Source organism: Tamandua tetradactyla, chromosome 21 (assembly GCF_023851605.1).
Source record: "Tamandua tetradactyla isolate mTamTet1 chromosome 21, mTamTet1.pri, whole genome shotgun sequence".
Classification (NCBI taxonomy): domain Eukaryota; kingdom Metazoa; phylum Chordata; class Mammalia; order Pilosa; family Myrmecophagidae; genus Tamandua; species Tamandua tetradactyla.
The window spans coordinates 47,625,784-47,653,249 of record NC_135347.1 but is presented as its reverse complement, the minus strand read 5'-3'; the positions used below and the strand labels follow the sequence as shown (position 1 = coordinate 47,653,249).

The 27,466-nt window shown below is 37.4% G+C and overlaps 1 protein-coding gene across 1 annotated transcript in view; it reads right to left on the bottom strand.

The window, feature by feature from the left end:
• HAPLN1 (hyaluronan and proteoglycan link protein 1) overlaps nt 1–27,466 on the bottom strand; it is a 79,610-nt gene that overhangs the window by 6,736 nt on the left and 45,408 nt on the right. Inside the window, exon 4 of the mRNA XM_077138713.1 lies at nt 7,051–7,422. Within this exon, the coding sequence (XP_076994828.1) occupies nt 7,051–7,422 (372 nt within the window). The remainder of the gene's footprint in view (nt 1–7,050; nt 7,423–27,466) is intronic.

Here is a 27,466-nt window from a genome sequence, read left to right as displayed (position 1 = left end):
ATAATGGCTATTTTAAGGCGAAAGCCCCTAAATTTCATTCCTAGTAGAAGAACTAGAATTTTCATATATGCAGTTATTTTTCTAACCCACTTCTAGCTTCTAAATGACAAATGTATTCAATGCTGGATTCTTTTGGTCAAATAGTCACAGGATAAGTTTGAGCTGTCTCACAGGATTCTGCACAATTTCTTTGAAAGATGAAGAATTACCTTACTAGAAATCAAAATTGTATCATTTGTTGGACTCTAAGAAGGACTACTGTGTCAAAATGCCTTCCCCATAGTTGCTAAAAGACAGCTAATTTAGAGTGATTATTCAAGGTCTTGTCTTGAATTTCTTGAATATAATTAGAAATAATTAGTATTTTAGCAAGTGGAATGCTAAAAATTATCCCACTGACACAGTAATTTGGTGGATTATATTATCACATGTGCTATTTTAGAAGACTGCAGACCCTGCTCAAGATGAATTTGCAATTCACTTACAGCATTGCATATATGGGGAAATACTTTTATAAGTTGTCCTGGAAGACTCTACGAGAACTTTCAAATGCCTTAAGTTGAGTCTTGTCCACCAAAGTCCTCTGTAGGAGATGCTTTACTGTCTAGGGCAGTCCAGCTGGCACCCTCTACTGCAGGCAGAGATCCAGGAAGGCTTCCTGATCTCACCCTGGCTTCTCAGGTTCTTGGCTGAAGGATCTATAAGCTGAATCAGAGCCAAAAGAAAGGAGGAAAAGAGTCTCTTGGTTGCCACTGACCCCTGCTGTGGTGGTGGTGGTGGGGGGGATGACAAAGCCATCCTGGAGATGGTTCTATCTAAGAAGGTTTATGCCCAGGCATCTGACTAAGAAGCAATTAGCCCTGGGAAGGAAACTACTCTGATGCTCCCTGGCCTCTGTGCCTTTCATCCTCTTTCCCAGTAATCCCAGAAATGCCAATAAAAAATAAAATATTTCATTTATCTAGTGGAGATTTCCTTGGCAGCTGTGAGAAACCATTTGGTTTGACTCCCATTTCCCAAATGGTCAAGAATGGAAACAGTGGAGAATGTAAGATATTCTAATTTACAATAATTTTAAGGACTTGGAAAACCTTACAGGTTCAAATTCACTGTAGTGTATTTTGTTCACTCTCATGGGGATTAGGAAAAAAATCTTAATTTTAGTAATTTTCCCTTGATTGAATATTACTGAAATATGATTGAGTCACTTCTAATCTGGCATAAATATGTTTTTTAGTTCCTTTCAAATTTAACCTGATTTCCTTAATCACTTTTTAAAGTCTTAAAGTGAAAACCTGCATCAGAAATGTAGTGTTTTTAAATCATAAAGAAATGATTAATTTACTGTTGTATTTACTTAAAAGATTCACGTAAGTTTTAATTAATGTTTGAAGATGCTGGAAAGAACATATTCCAGGTAAATCAAGGCAGGCAAAGTTTCAAAAGTTTCATTGCATTCTACACATTTGGTGCACACATTTCAATGATCAGATGTTTATTACAAGCAGGGGATTCCTGGAAGGCATGTTTGTTAGTCTTTCACTTATTTGTTTTGCCTTCCAGTTAGATGAGATTTCAACATCTAAGACTGTAACCTTCTTAGTTTGTGGGAAAACTTGCAATTTTTACAGCTGAATTATGGAACAAATGGCTACTTTTATCCAGCATTACAAATATAAGAAAAGCCAAAACTTTTGTGGGTGGGAAAGAAGCGTAGATGATTATTTTCCAAATAATATCTGACTCATTTCTCCATTATACTTATATGTCAAAATGTAATCAGAAGTGTGTTACTTCTCCATGAAGAGCTGGTATGCTTGATATAAGGGGGATTACTAAGGAGAGCGGCACATACAGAAGAATAATATGAAATAATGTGAGGAGTTTAGAAAGTTAAAATATGTTTTGAAGACATGTTCATTAATCGCAAAGCTCCAGTCATCCTAATTTGTCTGCAAATATCAATTTGTTAGACATATGAAGGGATTTCATTCACTGGTCTATAAAAATTAAAGTGAATTTCAACAACTCCGTAAAGTCAATGTTCCTAATAATAAAAAGGCAGAGACCATAATGTATAATTTTGCCGCCCTTAGTACCTGATAGTGCCTCTCAGCGCTATACACACACCTGAAATTACTCTATTTCTTAGAATTCTCTGACTACGTTTTTATATTGTCAGATTTTCATCAACAAAAAACCAATACCAATGGGAAGATGAAATATATGAATATAAATTAAAGTCAGGTTTATCATATTTTTATATCTTTGTTGATCACAGAGGTGAATTCTGTAGTCCATGCTACTCACTGAATTTCTAATGACGTCCTTGTTATTTCCATAAAGGTTGTTTCATGATAGGTGCTGTTTCTAGCAATGTGGGTCATCAGTAGCACCCTATCCAAGAGTTTATATTTAAAGAATCGTGATACCTGAACTACAACTCACTGGGTCATCAGCCTTTCATAGGACTGAAAACCTTTTTGCCTATGAATCCACAAACAGTTCCTAAGTCACAACTAAGAGCAAGGCACTGTTTGGTGTTCTAGGACCCAGGCTTTCTTTCCATAAAGGATCTGAATCTAAGACAGTAAAGCTTGTACTATAAATACAAACCATATAACCTGGGCATCTTGAAGAGCAATTTTTTTCCAGTTGGTGGAATTATTTGGAGAAAATAGGGCTTAATCTGGGCAATAAAGCACCAATATAATTCTAGAAGATATACAATTACAGTTGAAAAAGTGACTTAATCAACACAGTCAAAACACTGTGCATCCCTGTACTTATTTATGTCTAATAGAAGACTGATGAGGGGCTTGTGGGAAATTTACACATTTATGTAAATGATAACATAAAAATAAAAGATCAGAAACTGGACCAAAAGCTAATCAATGATCACCACGAGGCATCCCTGACAAGTGGTTTACCATAGCCTCCAAATTCTTATGCATATAATTGGCTCACCTTGATTGCATATCCCAGACTAGGTGAAAACTGTTAAGCCACTTGCAACATTCATTCCTCATTAGCAATCGAGGTTCCTCAAAATTTCATTCTATAATGATATTTATTGTGCCTATGTCCTTTTTAAATTAATTTATTTTTTACGTTTTTATTTATTTATTATTTTTTTGTATGCTGTCTGGTGGGGTCACATTTTATTATTTTTCCAGGTGAGTACCCTGTTATTGTAGCACCATTAGTTGAATTTTGTTTGTCTGTTTATTTTGCTTGTTTGTTTTTTGGGGAAGTGCATGGACCAGGAATTGAACCTGGGTCTCCCGCATGGCGGGTGAGAATTCTATCACTGAACTACCGTTGCACCCGCTATGTCCTTTTAAAAAAAAAAACAATTTGCAATTTCATTTTTTAAAAAACTGTGCTTATTTTCTATTGAACTACAGAGAAAATAATATCCTATCTGGGATTTTCTTGAAGACTATCCAGTGGGGATGACAGTGGAGGATAAATAAAGCATGACAAATAAGATTGGTTGTATCATGTTAAGTTTGGAAGCCCGATGATGGTGGTGCATGGGGATTCATCATACTATCCTTTTTACTTTTCCAAATGTTTGAAAGTGTCCATGATAAAAAGTTAAACTTTTTATCCCACCTTATTTGCCAAGCAGAGCCTTAGCCCGCCCAGGTTGGCATGCTAACAGCGGCAGCGGTTGTCTGCATTGTTGCCTCGAAGGGTTTCTCCCTCACACCTGTGATGTCCATCCTCCTGCTTTTTCCTGCTCTTTACCCTTTGATAGGACCAGGTTCGCCTTTCATCCAGGTCGGCTTTGGCGTAAAAGGGCTTTGCATAGCCCCCTGTGTGTGCACACATTTTTGTATTTGAATGTTTAAATCCTTTTATCAAAACTTCACTCATTTGTAAGCTATTTACTGAACAGTAACTTTTGTCTTGGCACTTGACCGCATGGGGAGCAAAACAAGACGGTAACTGTGATTAGAGCTATAATGGAAGTCTACAAAGCACTCGAAGAACATCACAACTAAGGCGTGAAGGAAGAGGGCATGGGGTAAAGTTGACTTCGATCTTATTGCAGTAGTATATATTCTTGAGTTGTTAAAAAATGGATCACTGTGTATCAATCCCATCTCCAAAGATGAAAGTCGGTCATTTCAAGACAAGTCTCAGTGGCCATGTCTATACTCTCAGCACACGATATAGAGGGAAAAGCGTTAACTGAAGTGAAGGGAACTGAACAGCCATTGTGAGCAAAATAATTAATGCAGAAAGAACAAAGGACAGTCTCTAGGTTAGTTCTCAAACAACTCCCATGCCTTTCTAAAGCCTCTCTTCTTCCCCCCAAACAGAGAATCTCTCCTTCCTGTGACTCCCCCAGAGAGTGGGTGGATGAAAACACAGCCTTCATCAGATGCCCTTGGTATCAAATTGCAGCTGTAGCTCTTACTAGCTGTTTCCTTAGAAAGGGGGATTTCTGGAAGCCTCATCTGTGAAAGTGGGATTACTGAAAGTGAGGCAAAATAAGTAATCTGCATAATTATAAACTTATGTATAAATAATCCATATGATTATAGCAATTTATTTTTACCAAATTCTGCCTTACACCATTAAAGTAGCTTAGCATTTGTAATGGACTATAAGCTTGTGGAACGAAAAGAATCAAGACTTTAGCTATTCCATGGTACCTAAAGCAACACTTGTGGAAATATTTATCAATGATATTGGCTTCTTTGACATTCTCCTGGTTCATAAAGCATATGTGTTATATGGTAGAGAAATGTTTCTAAAACATGAGAAGCATGGAGATTTGGGATGGTGCAGTACCCAAACAGTAAGTTACTCATTTTCATTATTCCGCTGCAGCACCTCTGTGTCCTGAAGGAAATCTCAGTTTTACCCCAGAGTGCATTATCCTTTCTAACACAGACAAAATCTTCCGTCCAAACAAAGGAAAAAACAGGCTTCATGCTCAAAGTCATCAGCAGGCAGTGGTATCTAGTGAGAACTTAGAAATGTCTTAGATTCATTGTCTATATTTATTGTTATGATTTCATATTTCTTGCAAGATATACTGGTTTCTATTTAGGGTGAAATTTTATTTTAAGATAAACAAGGGGGAACAGTAGATATGGCATATGAATTACTTAGGTGTAGGAAACACTCTGGTATATAAACATAGACTTTTAGAAGAAAAATCAATTTAGATAATATTGCTCAACCTCTTATTTCATAGGTAAGGAAGCCAAACTGCAGCAAGGACAAGGAACCTACACAAGTTGCAAATATGTACTGGCAGAGATGGGACTGACCTAAGCCTCTTGACACTACTAGCTCAAGAATCTGCCATTACCTGTTGCTACTTTGATAAAGGAAATTATCTCTCAGTTAATATTTAATGATCGGCCATCTTCTCTAAACTCATGACTTCTCCCAGCCTGAATAATATCGAAGTTCATGGATAGTAACGTGAATCAATAAAAACTGGAAGCACAAGGTGGCATGCAACCAAAGTCAAGAACTACAACTAAAAGAGACAAGGGAAAGTCACAAAAATGCAATTTCAACACCTCACAATTCCTTAGGTAGATAAAATAAATAAATCTCTGTGCAGGTGGTGAAACTCACATCTTCAATGACGTGATGGTGGACCAAACAGATATTTTTCAAAAAGTCACAAGATATCCTAGGATGTGAAGGAACTTCTAAGCAAATGCACACTGAAAGTTTGACTTGCATAGGGGAAAATGTATTTTATTGATACAGCTAAAATTCAAACGTCAGTGTAAAGTAATGCTTTAATTAGTAAAAATACAATTTTTTTTTGGAGCAAGTAGGTAGAAAATTAGTGGGTACACACGTAGAGATGGAGCATGCGGGCACTCTCGTCAGATGATAGAAACAAGTGGCCCCCAACACTGGTGCAATCTGCTTTTCTTACTTCATTTAATTACTCCCCCTCCCCCTTCCTTGTTCGAGGTCCTTCTTCCTACCTCCCCTTCTCTCAGGGGTGGTACCTCCTGGTGGTTAGTGCATTTGGGCTGGTCAGCTGTTGCTAGGTGTTTCAGATTAGGTGGGTGGCCCCCAGGCAGGGTGTCTGTGGGGACAGGCCTTTCCGACCTTGATAAACCCTCCTTGTGCAAGGAGTTTTTCATGGTATCTTCTCTCCCATCTCTCCCTGTTCTAAGCTACCTCAACTTCTCCCACAGAGAGTTCTTCCACCTTAATCTTAAGGGCTGCTGAGGGTCAAGAATCTGTCTTCTATAGTTGCTTCCTGCTTGTCAAAGGGTTTAGGCCTACCTGATGGAGCATAATTAAGATGCTTCAAAATCCATGAGAAACTAAGGAGAGGAGTTTCCCTAGGAGGGGATATGAAGAGGATGGGTACCAGGTAGAGGGGAGGCAAGGATGAGAAGGACATATTTTATTGTACGGGTTTGCACAGTTTGGTTTTTGGAACAAGTGAGTATATTACATACTTAAGAAATAACTTCCCCCACCCCTAAATGCCTGGACCATTTGATATTGAATGTCTAAGAGACTTTGAACTATTTTTTTTTTTATTTCTTCTTTGCAAAAATATTTAAATAAACCTAGAGGTCACATTTTTGTTCAATCAAGTTTTCACAATCATTTTACTGAATAAAATTACATGCATTTTGGTTAGCAGATGTCCTTTAAAAATCTTGCCATTATTTTGAAACCGAGATAATTTTAGAAGCATCATAAAGAGGCATCCAGTCTGAATTTTTCAATAACCACGGAATGGTGTTTAAATTTTGAATAACATAAAGCAGTTTCTGAATATCGTTAATTCAGCTCCATGGCACGTTTCTGCTAGTTGCAAACAGCTTCAGTTTCGTGCATAACCATTGTGTGCACATTTCAAATACGAAAGTTGGAATCACAGTCAGACTGCAAAATACAAAAGACTAGGAAGATGCACTAGGCATGGACTTTTGGTTTCTCCCATCATCACTCTGATAACCACTAGCCATTATCCCTTATGAATAAAAAAGAGCAATGATTAATGATTATTTCTAACTTTAACAATGACTTCTGGATACTTACCTTGTAAGTCCAGTGCTACCACAGCAGTGTCATCTTCTAGACCTTCAATCACTTCACATTTGTATCTCCCATAGTCCTCCAGGTCGAGGTTGGTGATGACCAGAGAAGCATCATTGTCGCCACCTCCCTTCAGAAACACTCTACCCTGGTAGCCTCCGTAGATTTTCTTGTGGTAACCCATGGAGACAAAAACGTCCACCTCCTTGAGGTAATCTGAAGTTAGCTTGGTCCACTTAATTCGGATTTTGTGGATTCCTGAGCCAAAGGCTGTAGGGTCTCGATAAAATTTACACGGCAGTGTAACATTGCCACCTCTGTGTGAGAACACCTTGGCTTGCTCTGCTTCCACAAGGAGACGGGGGCCATTTTCTGCTGTAGTTAAAAAGAACCAAGAGAAAATAACCATCAATGCGCTTTTGGTGTACATCTGTAAAATAAAATATGCTACCTAGACAGATTGCCTAAGAATAGCTTTGGGTGATGAACGAACTTCACTACATTCCTTAGCCATATAGAGAGGTAAACCCTAATGCTATGGGTCATCTGTAAAGTAGCCAGGTCTTTTGAACTGTTGAATAAAGGAAGGATGTATATTATAATCCTTGAGAAGTACTGGATACAAGATTCCACAGTCACCCGAAGTTTCATGATTCCATAATAAATTCTATTTATCTTTTTGTTTCATTATTTTTCTACATTTAAATGCCAAAAAACATGGTCTATTATTTAGAAACAAGATCAAAAGAAGTGGCAGAGTTGCATGATACTTTTATCAAAGTAACCCCCCAAATTCCAAGGTAGGTAGATTTATCTCTTCCCAGCCGGGCTTTCTAATGCAATGTCTGTGTGTTATATTACTAGGAAAAGTATTACATGGTTTGCTTTCATTGTGCTATTATGCTCAATCAGAACAAGATCTCAGAATAACCTCACATTTGTGGTTTCTATTCAAATACAAAATGGTGATACATCATGCATTTTTGTGAAACATGTATATATTTTAATTTCCTACAAATTCTACACATTAGGAAAGAATGGTTAGTGAACAATTTCAACAAACTCCAGAAGATTTTGAAATACATTCCTCAAAAGCTCATTGTTAAACGTGTACTAAAGCTATACTTATTTTCTGAATAACCCCAAATTTGCATCTTTATTTCCTTAAATCTCATTGTACTTCCTCTCTTTCCCTCCTGCTATGCCTTATACAGTATCTTATCACTTCCATCTTTTGTTTCCTTGGCTTTTTTTTTTAATTCCTGCCTTCCGGTCCAAGGACTTTATTGCCTTCCGGAGAGCACCACAACATTCCAAGTCTGCCAGTCAGCAGGACTGCCGTTTTCTAGAGAACCAGCTGTTATTTTCAGATCTGTTTTTTTTTTTTCCCTCTGGGTTCCCTCTCGCTAGCATGCTGTGCTTTTGACCTTGACAAGGTCTCTTGACGCTGCGCAAGATTTGAAAATGAGAAAGCGATATGAAATCTCCTGGACACATACACGTTGTATACACTCAGCCCTTCAAAAGCCGCCAAAGCTGCTTTCCATGCAGGTCTGCAGTCCTTGCTGCCTGCCTGAGCCCAAAGGCCCTGCATCACCTTGGCCCTGGATCATTTCAAACACATAAATCACCAGGAGGAGTGGCCACGCCCCTCCAGATAAAGCTCCAAATTAGTTATTTAATGGCATAAATAGGATTCAGAGTTCATTTTTTTATTTTTTTAATTCCAAAAATAGACTCAGAGGTTCTATTTCTATCACTTAGAGACCAGAACTAATATTTAAAATTGAACATAGCATTTCGGTCCAATCATCAGAGCCCAGAGTTTAACAAAGCCATCAAATCCTCCTTTAATTAGATAATGAAACAACAGAAAAATGACACCATTTAGTATTTAATTAAAAGGAATAAAAAATCCAGTTCATTAAGCATTTTCTTTATAACCTATTCTTTAAAAAGTTTTTTTTAACCTTTTTTATTGTGAAAAATAACATATATATAAAAAACGCAATAAATTTCAAAGCGCTTAGCAACAATTAGTTGTAGAACAGATTTCAGAGTATGGTATGGGTTACAATTCCACAATTTTAGGTTTTTATTTTCTAGCTGCTCTAAGATACTGGAGACTAAATGAAATATCAAATATACTGATTCAGCAATCATACTCATTTGTTAAACCCGACCTTCTCTGTATGACTCCATCATCACCTTTGATCTTTCACTCTGTAGGAGTATTTGGGCTATGGCCATTCTAACATTTTCATGTTGGAAGGGACTGTTGATAACATGGGATGGGGGATGGAACTAGCTGATGTTCTGGAAAAGTCGGCCCTCTTGTGTTTTTAGGACTTATCTGGTCCAGGGACCCATCTGGAAAGTTACTCTAGAGCATGGAACCTTTGTAGAATCTTATACAATTCCCTAGATATTCTTTAGGATTGGTAGGAAAGGTTTTGGTTGGAAATTGGCAAGTTATGATAGGTAGCAATGTCTAACTGAAGCTTGTGCAAAAGTGACTTCCAGAATAGCCTCTTGACTCTATTTGAACTCTCTCAGCTACCAATACCTTATTTGTCCTACTTCTTTTCCCCCTTTTGGTCAGGATGGCATTGTTGATTCCACAGTACCAGGGCCAGACTCATCTCTGGGGGTCATCTCCCATGTCACCAGGGAGACTTTCATTATGTCATGTCCCACATAGAGGGGAGGGCAATGGTTTCACTTGCAGAATTGGGCTTACAGAGAAAGAGGCCACCATCTGAGCAACAAAAGAGGTCTTCCAAAAGTAACTCTCAGGCATACCTATAGGTAGGCTCAGCTTCTCTGCTATATACAAAATCTTCACAAGAGTAAGCCACAAGATCTAGGGCTTGACCTATTGATTTGGGTGTTCCTAATATTTGACACAGTATCCAGGATTTTCCCAGTGGTAAAATGTAATAGTTTCATAACTTTTTCCCCGTCTCTCAAGGGACATTGCCAATAGTTTTTGATTATCAGCTTAATAGACTCTGAGTTGTATCCAGGCATCACATTAAGCTACACAGGATTGAAGGACCTCTTTCTCATTCTGGGTTCCCTGTGTTTGGGTCATTTCTGTCAGGACAGGTTGAGTTAGATTACGTGCTACTGAAAATTTAGGTTCTGGAGAAAATAAGTCTTTCTTCCTTTGGTCTCACAATGTAGACGAGGTTCTAAAATATAGGCAGTGTCTTCCTTACCCCTGTATTCTGAATTACCTTAATCCTGACCTGATCGGCTTTATTCTTATCACTAAATAACCTATTCTTTCTCTTCTTAGTTAGGACCATAGACTCTCAGAGATGAATGATAAATCTATCCACTACTACCTTATCTGTAATTTTATCCCTACAACCTCTCCAATTACAGTCTCCAGGTTTTTTCTACCCAAGGACTTCCGGTATCTTCTTTCTGGCAGGAGGACAAGGTGCTTTTGACCAAGCTTGGTTAGCAGTGCCTGAGGGGTAATACTTTGGAAGAACACTTGAGCTGGGCCTTTATATGCTCTGAGATAAGTACAGAGGAGACATAGAGCTCTAAGAGGTCTCGGTTTCATGACTCTTTCAAGTTGCTTAGTTTAGAGTCAAAGCTAAGATCCCTATGAAGTGGGATAGGGGATGTCAGTGATTGTAAACAAGGGCTTTAATGTGATGTTGAACTAGGTCTATTTCATCTCCTCAGTTTAGAGTTGTGCAAACTCTAAGCTCTGATTTCCTTATATATGAATTGGGTATAGGAATACCTGTCACCTGTAGTGAATCTAATACACATAAAGCACTTTGAACAATGACCAAGCAAAGTAAGCGTGCAACTGACTGCTCACTGTTGTTCAGTTAAATGGCCACCTACATTGGGTGTTGCTAGGAGAAGGCCCCTTTCCAAGAAGGGCTTTTCCAGAAAATAAAAACAATTGACGTGCAGTGGTTTTCTGAGAAAATGGAACACGCCTTACAGGGTTACTGATATGCAACACCCGGTAATAAAACTAGTTTCTTGGTCTAGTAGAGATAGCTTATAAGAATGGACAAGCATACCATACCATCAATGTATTTTGCTCTCCACTTTGGAAGACACCCTTCACCCCCCTGCCCGCCCCACCCCCACCCCACTATGTAAAATAGAAACTATGTCAGCCAATCAGAACATTTTCTCATTTTCCCCTGTATTTCCCTATATGAGCTTCCACTTTCCACTCCCTCAGCAGAGCTCTCATATACTTTCTGAATGGCATAGTCCTCAATTGAATCATTCAATAAATTATCCTAACTTGCATGAAACATTTTTCTTTTACCACTGTTCCTACTGCATAGATTTTCCACAATTATTTCTTAAATATGGTGCTTCCTGATATTGAGCATACTTTTGGCATATATTATCCTTCCATAGTTTCACCTTTTTGAATTTATGAACCTTGTGGAGTGAAAAAATAAACACATAAAATGCCACCTGTGTTATATAGCAGACTTCAAAATTATGGTGTGGTTTACTGTAATCATAAAGTGTTCCAGAATGAATAAAAGTTCTGAGTGTTTACAAACTAATGAGTTAAAGTCTAGATCAAAACCGTCATACGAGTGACTAAAACTTGTAATTTGTGTGTTTGGTTAACTCTAAAATAAATGTCTTGCAATATTTTTGAAGTGAAGCGTTTTGAGTTTTTTAGGTACCATTTATTTACACTTCAGTATTATGAACAGAGTATAACGTATGTGGCATAACGTTGAGAACTGAGCAGACACTGATTTCTTTAAAAAATAATTTCTGCCAGAATGTCTAAAATTGCACCATTATTATTTCTTTTTAGGTGAAGTAGAATATTGACATAACAGATGCTGAAATCCCTGGCTGAAATTCAAAGAATCTTAAGAGACTCATTTAACACATTTAGTGACTTTGGACCATTTATGTTCATCAAACTGAACCTGTTTTTGCTGCTGTTGTTTTCAGAAGATCTGCACTGCCGATTACACAGCACTGCTGGAGGCCTGTTGCGGAAGGTAGGATGTAGGGAAAGAAAAGTGAGTCAGCACCTCTGCGTTCCCTTGCAGGCTCTCCCAAGGCTCAGCTGTTTGACTGTGGCAAGCCTGCTTCATGAGAACTTTGAACTTAAGATATCTATCAGGTTTGTTATCACAGGTTGTTGTTACATGGATTGGTCAGGAAACACACTGAACTGGAAAGGGGAGACAAAGACAGCAGAAAAGGTGAGCCAAGTGCTGTAAATACAAACTCTGCACTAGTTTTCCGAGAGTAAGTCTTGGATCTGATCACTGGGTTTAAAACCTGGATCTGTTTGAAATTAATGTGTGAATAAAGCCTGCTCGATCAATAGTGCAAATAAAATGCAAAAGATAAAAATAAGCCCTGATCATTAGAATGAGTATTGCTTGGTTGTGTGGCCAAAAAACAGGGTTAATTGGGAGAAGTATAGCTGTCCAGAGGGGATCAAAGTGTTAAAGGTACAAAAATCCCTATTTGTGTTAGGAAGGCCGGTGACCGTGCTTGAAAGACCTGCAGCCCTTCCAGGACCGCGTTGTCCCCAGGGGAAGCAGCAGGGCCTGGGGAGAACACTGACAGAGACGCACTCAACCACTTGGGCCTCATTATTTTCCGTATTCTGCCATGAAATCTGGAGGACATCATTCAATTTCACTTAATTTTGAAAGCAATGGCGTGACCAAACAACCCTTCTATGTAATTTAGATGAAACCGTTTAAACAATGGGGCCATGGCAATGAATTGCAGAAAAACAATTTTAAAACATCATCAGACCGTTAACGACTGTTCTCAGTTCTACTGCAAGGATGATGATTTTTGGCGATTTGAAGCCAAAGAAACACAGGTGACAGAAGGAAGGAAAAGGTGCTGTGGGTTTGAAATTTGCTTTTTGAAAATGAATTGTGGATTGTGCAAAATAAGCTGTCTTGGTTTGGGTTACTTTCTCCTCTGATGGATAGATAAATAGCCATTAGATTCTTGGATTTTCAGATTTCCTAGAACAATCGATTTTTTACATTGGGGAATCTGTGCGAAACTGGGAAATCAACTTAAGAAGGCTGAATAAGATGCAAATAAGGACAGTAAAAACAACACCTCCCTCAACACCCCCGCCCCCCAAAAAACCAACAGCAAACCTCTACCACCATCCTTTTATAAGGACATTTAGAAATAAAAAAATAGGAAAAAGGTAATTACAGAATTAAAAAAAAACAACCAACTACACTTAGCTTCACCAACGCATGAATGTTTCAATTTCTTATTCTGTTGAGAACCAGTGAAAACTCATCACACGTCAGCACAGATTCTCCATGGGGACTGCATTCCTATTTGAAAGTTGTAAGCTAATTCCATTCTGACATTACAAGCTAGTAGGAAAAAACCACATGATTTTAAAAATGCCTCCTTAGTTGTGTAATGTTTGTTAATCACTTTGGTAGGTTTGGAGGCATGTAAGACCATCACTTTGGGAGCTTTTGTTTCCCTTAGGGAGCCAAAGTCTGTGGCACAATGAGCAACCAAAATGGATTTGTGTCCTCATTACTATTAGCAGATAGCTTATCATAGTTTATTGAAAAAAAATCAATCTGTCTCCCTGGACCATATCTTACTCACAACAGGGCTTGACGTGCCGTAAGTGTGTGTTGGCTGAAACACCTTAGTGACTTAGTACTTCCGTACACATGCATACCTGAGCTTGCCATGGTACAGCTCTAAAATTAAAAACTTTATAGCCATACTAAATTTGTATATTAAAGACACAATAAATAGAATACATGTATGTTTTATCTCTTGTTGCATTTTACCACTCATTATGTTTAAATATTATATATAATTTAGGAAAAATTTTAAAAGTAACTTACTCATTAACCTTTATTTATAATTATTCTTGTTTCTTTCTGACTGGAACTAGTCCAATATTTCCTGAAACTGGAAAATTAATTATTATAATTTACAATAATTGTAATTATTTTTGTTTCTTTCTGACCTGGAGTCAGAAAAGCGTATTGTTTGGTTACAGTTCTGTTGTATCTATTGAGTTTGGCATTAGAAGATTTACAGGTGCCCTCCCCCCCATACTCCTCCTTTCCATCCTTCCCCCAACCAGTTTTTACTGTCCTTGTCGATAGCCTAGTACTTTCCAGTTGTCAGATGGGAAGCGTTAGTTTGCCTTCCCAGCTATTCCTGGAGGCAGAGGATTATAAGCCTCTTTGCTATGACCCAGAACCTCAAGGTGTATAGACCTGAAGGGGGACAGGAAAGAAACTTCTAATAATCATCTCGTTCTTGCCCTCTGCCCTCAACTCCCTAATTTGGGTTTAAACCATGGAGTCGTCCCTTGCTTTCATCTGGATTTCAACTCCCACCTGAAGAACACGTAAGGGCAAACGTGCTCCTTAACTATTTGTACCAGTGCAAAAGAAATAGGTCGTTTTGCCTAAAATGTATCTGAAAAGATTCACAAGGTCCCCAAGAAAGGAATAACCTTCGTTGCCTGTGGGAAGGCGTCTTGGGAAGAAGAGTGCTTGGGAGTGTACGCGTCCATATTTTTTTGATTTTCGAACCATGTGAGTGTGTCACCTATGCACAAACTAGATAAAAATGGCAGGACCGCAAATAAAACATTCGAGAATTTAAATGTTAAAAAATAATTTAATTAAAAAATTAACAGAATGCTTGTCCAAAATATCTCTGGAAAGAAAAATAAGAACATGGTGGCAGCGAGTGCAGTTTATTGTTGGAATTGCAGAATTATCTTTTTTTGCAGAGACCTGTTGCTTTGTTAATAACGTTGTCTCTAAACATATCTTTAAGGATGAAAGTTTAACCTTGCCTTTCCTATTCCTTAAAGATGCTGCTGTCAAAGGCCCTGATTGTTATCGGATTTGCAATTCAAAAGGAAAAGCCTGGTGCAGAAAATAGGATAAGTTAAGACTGTCCTTTGATTTAAAAGTGAGGGCTGCTGGTTTTTACCCTTTTTTGTCTCACAGGCCACCAGAACATACTCTTCCCATCCCTGAGGGGCAACTTCCACTTTAGCCACAGGGCAGTCTTTGTGCCCAGCTATTTCCTATCAATCTACAGCTAATACAAATGGCCGAGAATTGCGTTTTCACAGTTTCCTCAAATGGCTGCCAAGAGATGGACTGTGGGTTTGGGTGTTGACTATACCATCTTCTTCTCTGTCCTTAGAGTTAAACTGATTCTGTGATGGGGAAACTGCACAATACCAAAATATAGAATTGTTCTGAGTAGATGCTGATCATGAAGGCATGCCATGTTATTGTCATTTTCAAGTTTCACAGGAAAAAATAAGGGTAAATGCTCTCACTATTTTAGGGTCTGGAAAGTTGAACTATGTCGATATAAAAAAAGTTTTTTTCAGAGACATTTGAATTCCCTCTCTCCAGTCCCTGAGGATGTCTTAGACGAACTCTTGCCATATAAAGCAGATCAAAGGTGAACTTTACTTGAAATAGGGTCAAGAACTCCCAAAGAACTATAGGGGTCAATTAAATGTTTAAAAATCATTGTCTGAGATGAAGACCTGAAATTCTGCTAATATCCTGAAAAATATTGGGCCTCTTCTTAATTCCCTTTCCATCATCTTTTCCTATCAGGAAGAAGTGAAGTATAATAAAGGAGTTTAGCTCTGTTTCTGCTGATAATATACTTTGTAAGTTTTTGTTTTTTCACATTATTATTTCATTTATTTTCTCAACAGCTGTAGTTTATTGGTTAAGAATATGGACGATAACTCTTACATTTTGCCATTTATCCTTTCTGTTTCTTAGATTCTTCATCAGTAAATCTAGTTAAGCCACCTTCTTTCCAGGGCTCTTGTAAGGATTAAATGAGGTAAAAGAACTTGACTTACCGCCCGTCATAGAGTAAGTGCTCAGTAAAAGCTGGTTCTTACTAAGAAATATTTATAGAGTATCCAAAGTGTGCCAGGTATGCAGTATGCAAACCAGCTCCTATCTTTTCCATTGTCTCTTTATGGTCAGTGTTGGATTCTGATAAATTCACATCTCATCAACTTTTGGTAATTTTCCTAACTCAGTGGTTCTTAACAGGACAGGAGAGCACTTCAGAACGACCACTGTAGAAACCTTTATACAGAGTGTGTGGGCTTAGATATAACCCAACTCCTTCCTTGGGTGTTCCAGACCATCTGTATTTGGGGGTAGGTGTGGACTGTGTACATTTACAGCTGCTGCCCCCTCCTTAATCCTCTAATTTCTGTTAAGAATCACTGTGTTGGCCTGTGGGAAGAGTTTCTCAGAAGTCTGAGTCCATACCAAACATTATTTTCATATTAGTTTGATTTCTTCTCATTGTTATATCAGTTGAATGGAATAAAAATGGGGCCATTTTAACCCAATGCTTCACTCAAAAGTGCTAAGACAAGACTTAAATGGTGGCTGTATGGTTCACTGTGGGTTAGGAGTAGAACTAGCCCGAGTTAGAATCTCACCGTTACCACTTAATAACTTAACCTCTTAAGCTATTACTTAACCAATTACTTAACCTCTCGACGTCACAGAGGTTAACCACCTTTACATTGCACAGGACTGTGTGGAGAACTAAATGAGACCACCCAGGCGATGCACTTTCTATTGTGCATCACACATCGTACGTGATTTTGGAATGTTAATCCTCCTTTATTTTTGTTAATGTCAGATGTCAAATCAGACATAATTGACCCTGGAACTACAGACAATCTTACCATCTTCGTTAATTTAGAATTGTCTGTCCTTGTCAATAATTTTCAGAAGTTAAATCTATCCATGTTCTTAAAATATTTATGGATAAAAAGACAACATTTAATTCCTAGTGTCTTAAGCTTAGGAAAAAAGCCATCAAAATATGGTTAAAGAAAGATTAAGGCACCCATTATGAAGAACTAAAATAGAAAATAGATGGACCATTTCACTAACATGGCGGATGACATTCTTAATGTAACCATACTTTCTAAGATTTTAACTCTAATAGAGGCTCGTTTGAAAGGGTGTGGAGAAATCAGCACATTAACATGAGTCTTCTTCTTAGGCTGTAATTATCCACATAGCCCTTAACTACTGGAAATGGGCTTTATGGGGTAAAGGCATACAACTGAAATCTACCTGTCTCTGCTCAGACCACTTCTACATTATGAAGTCTAAGGTCAAGTTATTTGTAATTGGCAGAAAAGACACTTGTTGAGGCGGCATCTCTGGCTTCATACATTGATATTGCTAACGTCTTTACTTAATATAGACGATATCAAGATAATACTGTCACAGAGTCTATCCTAAATGCAAAAAAAGAAAACTTTTGACTCTTGACTAAATAAGCTAACATGAGCTGATAGCTTATACTGTGTCAGATACTAAGTTTGGTGCTGAAACAAAGAGAAAAGGTAAGTAACATACAAATGGCCGGTGGGCAGCAGTGAGTGAGTGAATGGAAGAGCAGCAGATACTGCGTCCTGGAGGAAAACAGGTTGAAAAATAGCAGGTCTGGATTTTTCAACAGAAACTAGAAATGCACATTTTAATGCAAAAAACTCCTTCCTTTAAATGCTTGCAACTAATGAAATTTTTTTTTTAAATCACAACAGAAAAAAAAAAAAAGAATTCCCACATATCGTACATCAGAGATCAGTGATCAAGATTCAGTGTCTGGGAAGCAAATATGTGAAGTTTGCATCTTCCTTTACCCACCTGTAAGGAGGAAGGGTCTTCAGTGGTCAGAGCAGGGTTGTTGTATTCCTTCTACCTTACCCCTTCCTCCCTGGGTGATCTCCTCTAGTCACATGGCTATAGATACCATTTAAGTGCTTATGAGTCTCAACCTTTCCAGCACTGTACTCTCTCTCCAGAGCACTGAACTAGTAAATCCAACTACCTACTGATCACATTTTAAATGTCTTCCCTCCCCTACCCAAACTTGTTCTCCCCCTCATCTTCTTAAATTTAGTTTATGCTTCCATCATTCATTCATTTGTTCAAGCCAACATTTTGGAGCTCTGTTGGATGTGTCTTTTTCCCTTAATCTCTACTTCCAATCTATCAGCAAGTGCTGCCATCTCTAACTCCCTTTTCATTTTTCAAATTGGTTCACTCCATCCACCTTCACTGCTATCATCCTAGTTCATGCCACCACGATTTCTCACCTAGATGACCCAAAAAACTCTTATTAATGAGTCTTCTCGTCTTTACTCTTGGTCCAAACTGATCTACTATTCACATGGTCTTTTATAAATGCAAATCATATTATGTCAGCCCCCTTGCTCAAAACCTTTTAACCACTTTCAAATATTTTTTGAACATATCTGAATGCTCTACTCTGACCCACTTATAAAGAACTATATAGCCTGTCATGTGCCTACTCCAATGGCATCTTTTTTTTTCATTGGAGCAGTTGTATGTTCACAGAAAAATCGTGCAGAAAGTAAAGTTCCTTTATACCCCACCTCTTGCATACACAGCTTTCATGATAAGCATTTTGCATTAGTGTGGTAGCTTTTTACAACTGAGGAAACATTATTATAATTATACTATTAACCAAAGCCCATAGTTTATGTTAGGGTTCGCTCTTTGCATTTTTTCCCTGGTAATATATATACAACCTAAAATTCCCCATTTTATATTTTATTTTATACACTTTCAATTATACATTTCAGTGATATTAATGATATTTACAAAGTTGTGCCTCTATCACCACCATCCATTGACAACACTTTTCTACCACCTCAAACAGAAACTGTGTACCCAGGAAACATCAGCTCCCTGTTTCCCACCCTCACCCAGCCCCTGGTAACCTCTATTCTAGTTTCCGACTTTATGAATTTGCATATGCTGCTTATTTCATACAAGTGAGATCATACAATATTTGTCCTTTTGTGTCTGGCTTGTCTCACTCAGCATGATGTCTTCAAGGTTCATCCATATTGCAGCATGCATTAGAATTTTATTCCTTTGTAAGGCTGAATAATACCCATTGTATGTATATATCACATTTTGTTTATCCATTTGCTAGGTTGCTTCCACTTTTTGACAATAATGAATAATGCTGCTAACAACACTGGTGTGAAAATACATGTTCAAGTGTCTGCTTTCAGTTCTTTTCCTCCAACCTCATCTTAAACCACAGCCTCTCTGCTGCCATGTTACAGTTCCTTTGGCTCCTTTCTGGTTTGAAAACATCTTTTTTCCAATCTTAGAGACTCTGCATTTTCCAGCCCAACCTGGAATGTTCTACCCTTGGCTTTTGATGTGATGGGTTCCTGCTCATTATTCAAGTCAGCTTGATCATCAGCTAGCTGCTTAGAGGTCTTCCCTATTCTCCTTTAAAATTCTTCCCAAGGACCCTTGAATACTATGGTAGATTCAGTTGTCAACTTAGCCAGGTGAAGGTACCTGGTTCTGTTGCTGTGGACATGAGCCAATGACATGTGAACCTCATCTGTTGTTGATTACATCTGCGGTCAGCTAGGAGGCGTGTCTGCTGCAATGAATGATGTCTGACTTAATTGGCTGGTGCTTAAATGAGAGAGCGCAACGTAGCACAGCCCAAGCAGCTCAGCATACCTCATCTCAGCACTTGCAGCTCAGCCCAGGCCTTTGGAGATGCAGAAAGAAATCACTCCAGGGAAAGTTGTTGGAACCCAGAGGCCTGGAGAGAAGGCCAGCAGAGATTGCCCTGTGCCTTCCCACGTAAGAAAGAACCTCAGTTGAAAGTTAGCTGCCTTTCCTCTGAAGAACTAATGAAATAAATCCCCTTTTATTAAAAGAAAATCCATCTCTGGTGTATTCCAGCAGCTAGCAAACTAGAACAGATACTCTCACACAGTTTTTTTTCCCTTAAAAAAGCTTTGATATTTACTATTTATATGTTCATTTGCTTTCATTCATTTATGCATGTCAAATAGGTATAAGCAATGAGGGTGAAGTTTAAGAAGCCTGGTTTTAGAGCCCACTTTAATTTTAAATATTGAGGGTAGTCTATAAATATGAACAATAAAAAATGAATTAAAATGCATTTAAAGTAATGCATTCTGTTCATGTTGACCCAACCAGCTTTTTAATATTTTATGCTAATTAAAACCTTTTATTAACGATTGCATGATAAATGACAAAGCAAAGTGAGGACCTGAAAATAATCATATGAAGATTCTTGGACATTTAAAATTTGTCAGCATAATTCATAACACTTTGCAAGAGAAAGTAAGAAGTAATTATTCATGATGGACATAATACGAGGGAAGAAAACTTAAAAATTCATCTATTTTTTAAAAAAACAACTTGGGTGAGAGTGTTCATTATTTTCTAGCAACATTAATACTAATCATATACTCATTTTGAACAAATACAGTCATAAGGAACTAAGACTATAAAAGACATTTAACTCATAAAGAAACATACTTTTAACTTATATGTCTTTCCTTTCACCTGCACTTTCTCTACCATTTAGTAATATGAAGCCAAACAGACACATGTCCAATTCATTGCTTTCCAGGAACAAGCCAAAGCAGAGGTAAATCTAGCACCCTTAAAAACAGAATCATTTAAAGGAGAATATGCACTTGAAGGAGTATGCTTTTAATGGTGTTTCATTTTTAACTTTCAATTATTGTTTAGAAACAAGATGAAACTCCATTTTTTTTGAACATCCTCTTCACTAATCTACACACTTGCCTATAGCAATGCTCCTTGTCCTAACCTTCTTTGTTAGTTTTATACATGAATGATATACATTATTCCCTTTTTTGTGTTTTGTCCATAATATCAGTGCCCCTCTCAAGTAGATGGTATTTGAAAAAGGTAGGTAGAATTATTGTTTAACTTACTTCATTAAATGCACTGCAGAATACAGTCCTTGAGCATGTAAAAGCATATAATTCAGAGTTTATAGATGAGGCACACATGTGATGTGACTGCCTAAGCAATGAAGCCAAATAGCTGGCATGTTGAATTCAACCAAAGTTGAAATGGTTACCATATGGACTGACCACTTGCTAATTGTTCTTGAGGGTATACTTGTCTGATACTACATTGTGGCAATATAAAATACACAATATAAAATATATAAATTATTCTTGAAGTACTTTTATATAACTTTTAGCTTTCTTAGGCTTTCAATATCTTCATTTTGAAATAAAAATGTTTTCTACGATGAAGTTTTCTCCCTTCCTGATGCCATTATTTGATAACTTCTTAGCTGAATATTCTAATTTTGTCGCGTATTTTTTGTATTCCCAAAGACTCTACTACTACAGCAATTTTCCATTTTCTATTTAAAACAAACTGAAGGGCTGAACCAATAAAGAAATATAAATCTATTCTTTCTTCATATTTGGTAAAATCAGAGAAACACATTCAAACTATTCTTGAGACACTAAGCCATTACCTACAGATCAGTGCTTTAGTTAAGTCAACATTGGTTCTTGCAGAGCTGCAACCAAAGGGAAAGGCTTCACTATTTAATGGATATTTCTGGGTATTCTGGACAGTGTCCAAATGATCATTGGTTTCTTTCATAGTTTGCTGAATTCAGCACTTTGGACAGAATAGAGAAGCAATGGTTATTCAGTGTGAGTTGGTTTCTACCTGAAGAGTTGGTTAAATATAGGTTTATATACTTGAAAAATGATAAAATTGTATTGTTTTAATAGACATGTTACAGAATAAAATAGAACTCAACATTCTAGATTTTTCAATATCAAGTTTAGAAATATTCTCTAAGATGTATTTTTGGGGGTTTAAATCTACCACATAATAAAAACTTCAGTGGGTATAGACACAAAGTTCTAGAGATTAAGATCTCTATTCTTAAGTGTATTAAGATACACTATTCTTTTCTCTGTATTTGTATCTTTATCGAACACTTTTTAATTCTTTTGCTATATTTGCTGCTCCAGTATTATTGCCAGGGAGCTCGCTGAGGAGATGGTCTGTCCTTCCACAGAGTGGAATCCAGTGTTGCATGAAGAAGGTGAATGTACGACAAATGCCTGAATGAGTAGATTTTCTCAAAAGGACACACAAAACAAAAAGGAATAGCATATGGGCAGACAATTGCATATACATCTTGACAAAATCAAAGTTAGCATGAAAACATATATTCCTGAATACAGATTACGGGATTTATAGAAATTGTATACCGATCTCCATTTCTTGCATTTGTTTTCTGTTTATAACCATTGTGTGTGTGTAAATAACTACACATCTGTTTGTGTGTCTGGTACAGAAACCCCACAGGTTAAAAAGGATCACTGTGTTTGATTTATACTTATACTTTAAAAAAACTGATTTTTGAATGCTTCTGTTTAAGTAAAAATAATAATATGTAATGTTATCTTCTCTCCATAGCATCCTGTCCTTTTCCTCCATAGCAGTTATCACCATAAACAGTTCACACTAATGTCTGTCTCCCTTATTAGATGATAGGTTTGATGAACCAGAGACATTGTGTTTTGTTTATCTTTGTATCCCCAATACTATACGTACTAGGTGCTCGATATATAAGTTGTCTATAAGTGTATATATTTATCTGTGCAATATATGAGTATTTTCACAGATATATGTATGTGTATGCCTCTATGTATATCTTCCTTCTTTTGGGCTCACTTATTATATTCACGTGATGGTGTTATTAGTTTGATTCAATGGTAAGTCTGTGTTTAATACAATAGATTTTTATTATTATATTTGGCTTCATTCCTTAAACTTGATAAGAGATTTTAGAATCAGTCATGCAATTTTGATGCTGCTGCTAATGTTCATAATTCCACGACGAAGTCTCTATTTCACACCTAGTAACATCTAGGTAGTTATTAACCATTTATATATTTATCCAGATACTATGTGGAAAATTATCACACTGATATTTGCAGCCATTACATTTGTGGATAGAAATAACATACTCTGCCTCAAAAAGACAAAAGTGAATTCATTTAAACTTTTATAACAAACTCAGAGAGAGCTCTTTTTAAGAGGGAGAAAGAAAATTAAGCTGGAAGAGCACTTTTTTAGTTGCCCTATTAAGCTCTGCCTCTGAGATAGCTTATGATCATACATTATTAAAGCCATTTCTTCCTTTCTGATCCACTCACTGCACCACCAGATCCCAGCTCTGCAGATATGACATAAGGAACAGGATAGCACTGCAGTGACCAAATATAAATCCAATACTCTTCAAAGTTGCAAAGATGTGTTAAAGAAGATTGTTGCATCCTGCCTCTGGGGGACTCCATGGGGTGTAAGATGCTGCCTGCAGTGTGGGAGCCACAAATATGACCAAACTGAACAGCTACCCCAAATTATCATCCTCTTCCTCATCTGCTTTCTCTTGTTCTGCAAATTGACAAATTCTCTGAGATTTGAAAACACTGGACTAGGACTTGATTAGGAAAAATGCATGGATTTGGTCTTGGATTTATTCAACAAATATATATTCATCACTCACTATATAGCCGGGACCAGTTTAGGTGCCTGGGATACACTGGACAATGACCCCTGCTCTCGTGAAGCTGACATACATGACATACATTCTCGTGGAGAGGCGGACAGTGCACCATTACATTAAATTAAGCAGCTACAATGCTATGAGAAAAGGAGAAAAGTGAGAGTGATCAAGATGCCAGAGAGGTCTCAGAATTGCCCTAGTCAGGATGGATGTATTAAAAAAGGTGAGAAATATGCACAGATTTGAAGGGGAGCAAGAAATCAGCCAAGAGAAACTGCCCCTCATCAGCCACGCAAACCTGGGTCACGCCACTTAAAATCTTTGGGTCTCGATTTCCTCATTGGTACAATTGGAGACTGATCTAGATTAAGTCCACAAAATCCTTTCAAATTCTTAAACTCTGATTTGGCTCATGCTGGCATCTAAAAAATGAAAGCCGTCATGTAGTTAATGTTCTATGAGCCCAAACATGGCTTGATAAATGTTATGGATGTAAGCATTTAAGCAGTGCTCATTATCATACTGGTAATTTGGATGTATCTCCTTATACACATCTACCTGTTCATTTGCTTATTCAACAAATACAAAAGCACCTACTATGTGCCAGGCACTACTAGACAGCAGTGTTTTACAAAGCTGACAATCTGGTGAGGGATAGAGGCATGTTATCAAAGAGTACCACATGCCAAGCTGAACTGAGGTTGGGGTATACACAGGATATATATTAGTTTTTCAGCCGTAGAGATGAACTTCTGACAATTCTTAAAAAAATCCAGCTGTTTTATCTTTTTTTTTTTGCATGGGCAGGCACCAGGAATTGAATCTGGGTCTCCAGCATAGCAAGCAAGAACTCTTCTACTGAGCCGCCGTGGCCCGCCCTCTTTTATCTTTTAAGAAAGGTGGCAAGGCATTTTGTAAAAAAGAAGGAAAACATTTTTTACTTCTGAAATTTCCCTTTACTATTCTTATCAAAAAATTTAAGTAGCTTATGGGTATTCATACACTAAGTATATTAGGGGAATTGTTAATTGGGTTTGGGAAACTTCTAACAGTGCTTACTAAGAAAATAAAGGTAATCAGATGATATTTGACCTTAGACCTTAATCCTGGTGGAGAAGCAAAGTCTAAAATGTTTACTTCAGTAGAACTAAGGCAATGCCATGGTTCTGTTAGCAAATGTAATTTGAGAAGCATGAGCTTTTTCCATCAGTGTTTGTGTTTTCTTTTCTACTTAAACACAGTGCAGAAATAATAAATATACCAATGTCCTGGTTTGAAATGATGCATGTACCCTTGAAAAGCCATGTTTTAATCAAAATCCCATCTCGTAAAGGCAGAATAATCCCTATTCAATATTGTATGTAGTTAGACCATCTCCCTGGAGATGTAACCCAATCAAGAGTAGTTGTTAAACTGGATTAGGGGAGAAGTGTCTCCACTCGTTTGGGTGGGTCTTGATTGGTTTACTTGAGTCCTATAAAAGATGAAACATTTTGGAGAATGGGAGATTCCGAGAAAGCAGAGAATGACGCAGCCACAAGAAGCAGAGAGTCTGCCAGCCAGCGAACTTTGGAGATAAGAAGGAAAATGCCTCCCAGGGAGCTTCATGAAACAGGAAATCAGGAGAAGAAGGTAGCAGATGATGCTGTGTTCACCACGTGCCTTTCCAGATGAGAGAGAAACTCTGACTGTGCTCACCATGTGCCCTTCCACTTCAGAGAGAAACTGTGAACTTCATCGGCCTTCTTGAACCAAGGTATCTTTCCCTGGATGCCTCAGATTGGACATTTCTATAGACTTGTTTTAATTGGGACATTTTCTTGGCCTTAGAACTGTAAACTAGCAACTTATTAAATTCCCCTTTTTAAAAGTCATTCTGTTTCTGGTATATTGCATTCCGGCAGCTAGCAAACGAGAACAACCAATAATGGCTATCATCTTTTGGGAACTTAGCGAGTGTCAGGCATTATACTTAGCACTTTCCATATACTGAATTCTCACAAAGCTTTATGGAATAAACACTGGTTAATCCCAATTTGATAAATAAAATAACTGAGACTAAAGAGATTAAGTAAATTGACCATAGTCAAAAGCTGGTAAGTGGCATTGAAAGAAAAGACTCTTGAACTTGTCATTAGAAGACCTCTGCTTGAGGACCAAATCCAGAAAGCGCTAGTACCATGACTTTGATAAAGTCAACACTTATGGGTGAGGTCTAACTATTTTGTTTTTTACTTTGGTTGATGGGCAAATGGTCACAACATTTCTCTGCTGTCTATGTAAAACTATCTTTTTTAAAAGTTATGTATTCATATCTCTGAACTTCTACTGGTAATTGAACATATGCACAGAGTCTCGAGACCTGATACAAGTATTTTTAAAATCATGCCTGTGTGTGGTGTGGTACTCCATTTAAAATTCTGTCTAATGGTCTCAATTCCCAAAGACTTAGAAGTTGTCTGAATAAACGCATCATTAAATGAAGAATATAATCCATGAATTGGGAGTGTTATAGAGAAGGTATTACCAGCAGCTCCTCTTCCTATAGGAAGAATTTGAGAAAATTACTATCCCCTGAAGGTGTTATATGATAACACAAGCTGAATCTGGGTTGCACATTTTTAGCTGTTTCCAATGAAAAGTGAAATTTGCTTTCTCATGAAACCAAATTAATTGAATAAAAAAAATGAAGGAGAATGAATTAGTACATGCTCAATTTTATCTACAACAAGGTCTTTCTCCATGGGAAGCTGGGGTAGTTCCCTTTGTCACCACCAGGAAAATGTTCATTGCTAAAACACTTTACAGTGGGACATAAACTTGCTATTTTCTTTCCTGGTCATCTGCCTTTTTTGTTGGCTTGTTTTCTTCATTTTTTTTTTTAACTTAGCCAGATGAAGTCTTCTGTGCCTAGATCTCTACAGAGTCTCCCCTGCCAGAATTGTGAGGAAGTCATTAGATAGATGATTAAGTAACTCTTATGCATGAGACTCAAGAATGGATTTATCAAAATTTGAGCATCTGCAGCAAGGTGGCCAAGAAGAGCTTGAGACTGGCATGCACTGTTCTCCTGGTATTACATAGATCTGGGGCAACTTAGAGTATAAAGATGCAAATTTAGTGAAAAATCGGAGAGAAAACATGTTTTTATAGTATTGTCAATCTTGAACACTCCTCTGTCACTGAGGAGGCTCATACTGCGAACCAACACAATTAAGGAATTTGAGATTCACATTGTTATTTAACCAACTGACAGCAAAAATTCTTATAAAATTTTGTGAGGCTTTAAGCCCCCTTAAATTCCTTCCGGGCCATGTCTGATAGATAAAAGTTTTTAAATGTGAGAAAACAGCTCAGTATTTCAAGAAGGCAATGAAGCTTATCGGCGTTATTATTTCTGTGCTATATGATTTACTTTTGCTTTGTATAAGACAAGTGAAATTATGGCATGATCTCTGGGAGTGGTTTCTCTAAAGAACTGAAGGGGTATAAAACCTCTGTCTGAATGTTACTTAAAGGAAAAGGAAAATATTTTCCATTGGGGGGAGAAAAGTAATAAGAACTGGCATTTCATGCAATTTTAGAGCCAATTTCTCTTATGGACTTAATGACATACTACGACTCAAACTGTATCTCAGTTTTCACTTCCATAAACCAGACACAGGCTTTATAGTTCTACTATCCGAACGCTCTGAGCAACTCTTCAAGGCCAAGCCTATACTTTCTAAGAATGTGAATTTACAATCAAAATGAAGTCGACTACTGGTTTTTTTTTTTTTTTTTTTTTTTTAGGAAAAAAAAGGACAATGAATGTATGCTAATAATCTGGACAGTTTTGATAGGATGGATCAGAAATTCCCATGCATGGTGTTTGAACAGAGCACAAATGGATGGGAAGGCTGGAGTAATAGAAGTTCTCGGTGATGAGAAAACATGAGTCTAACTTACA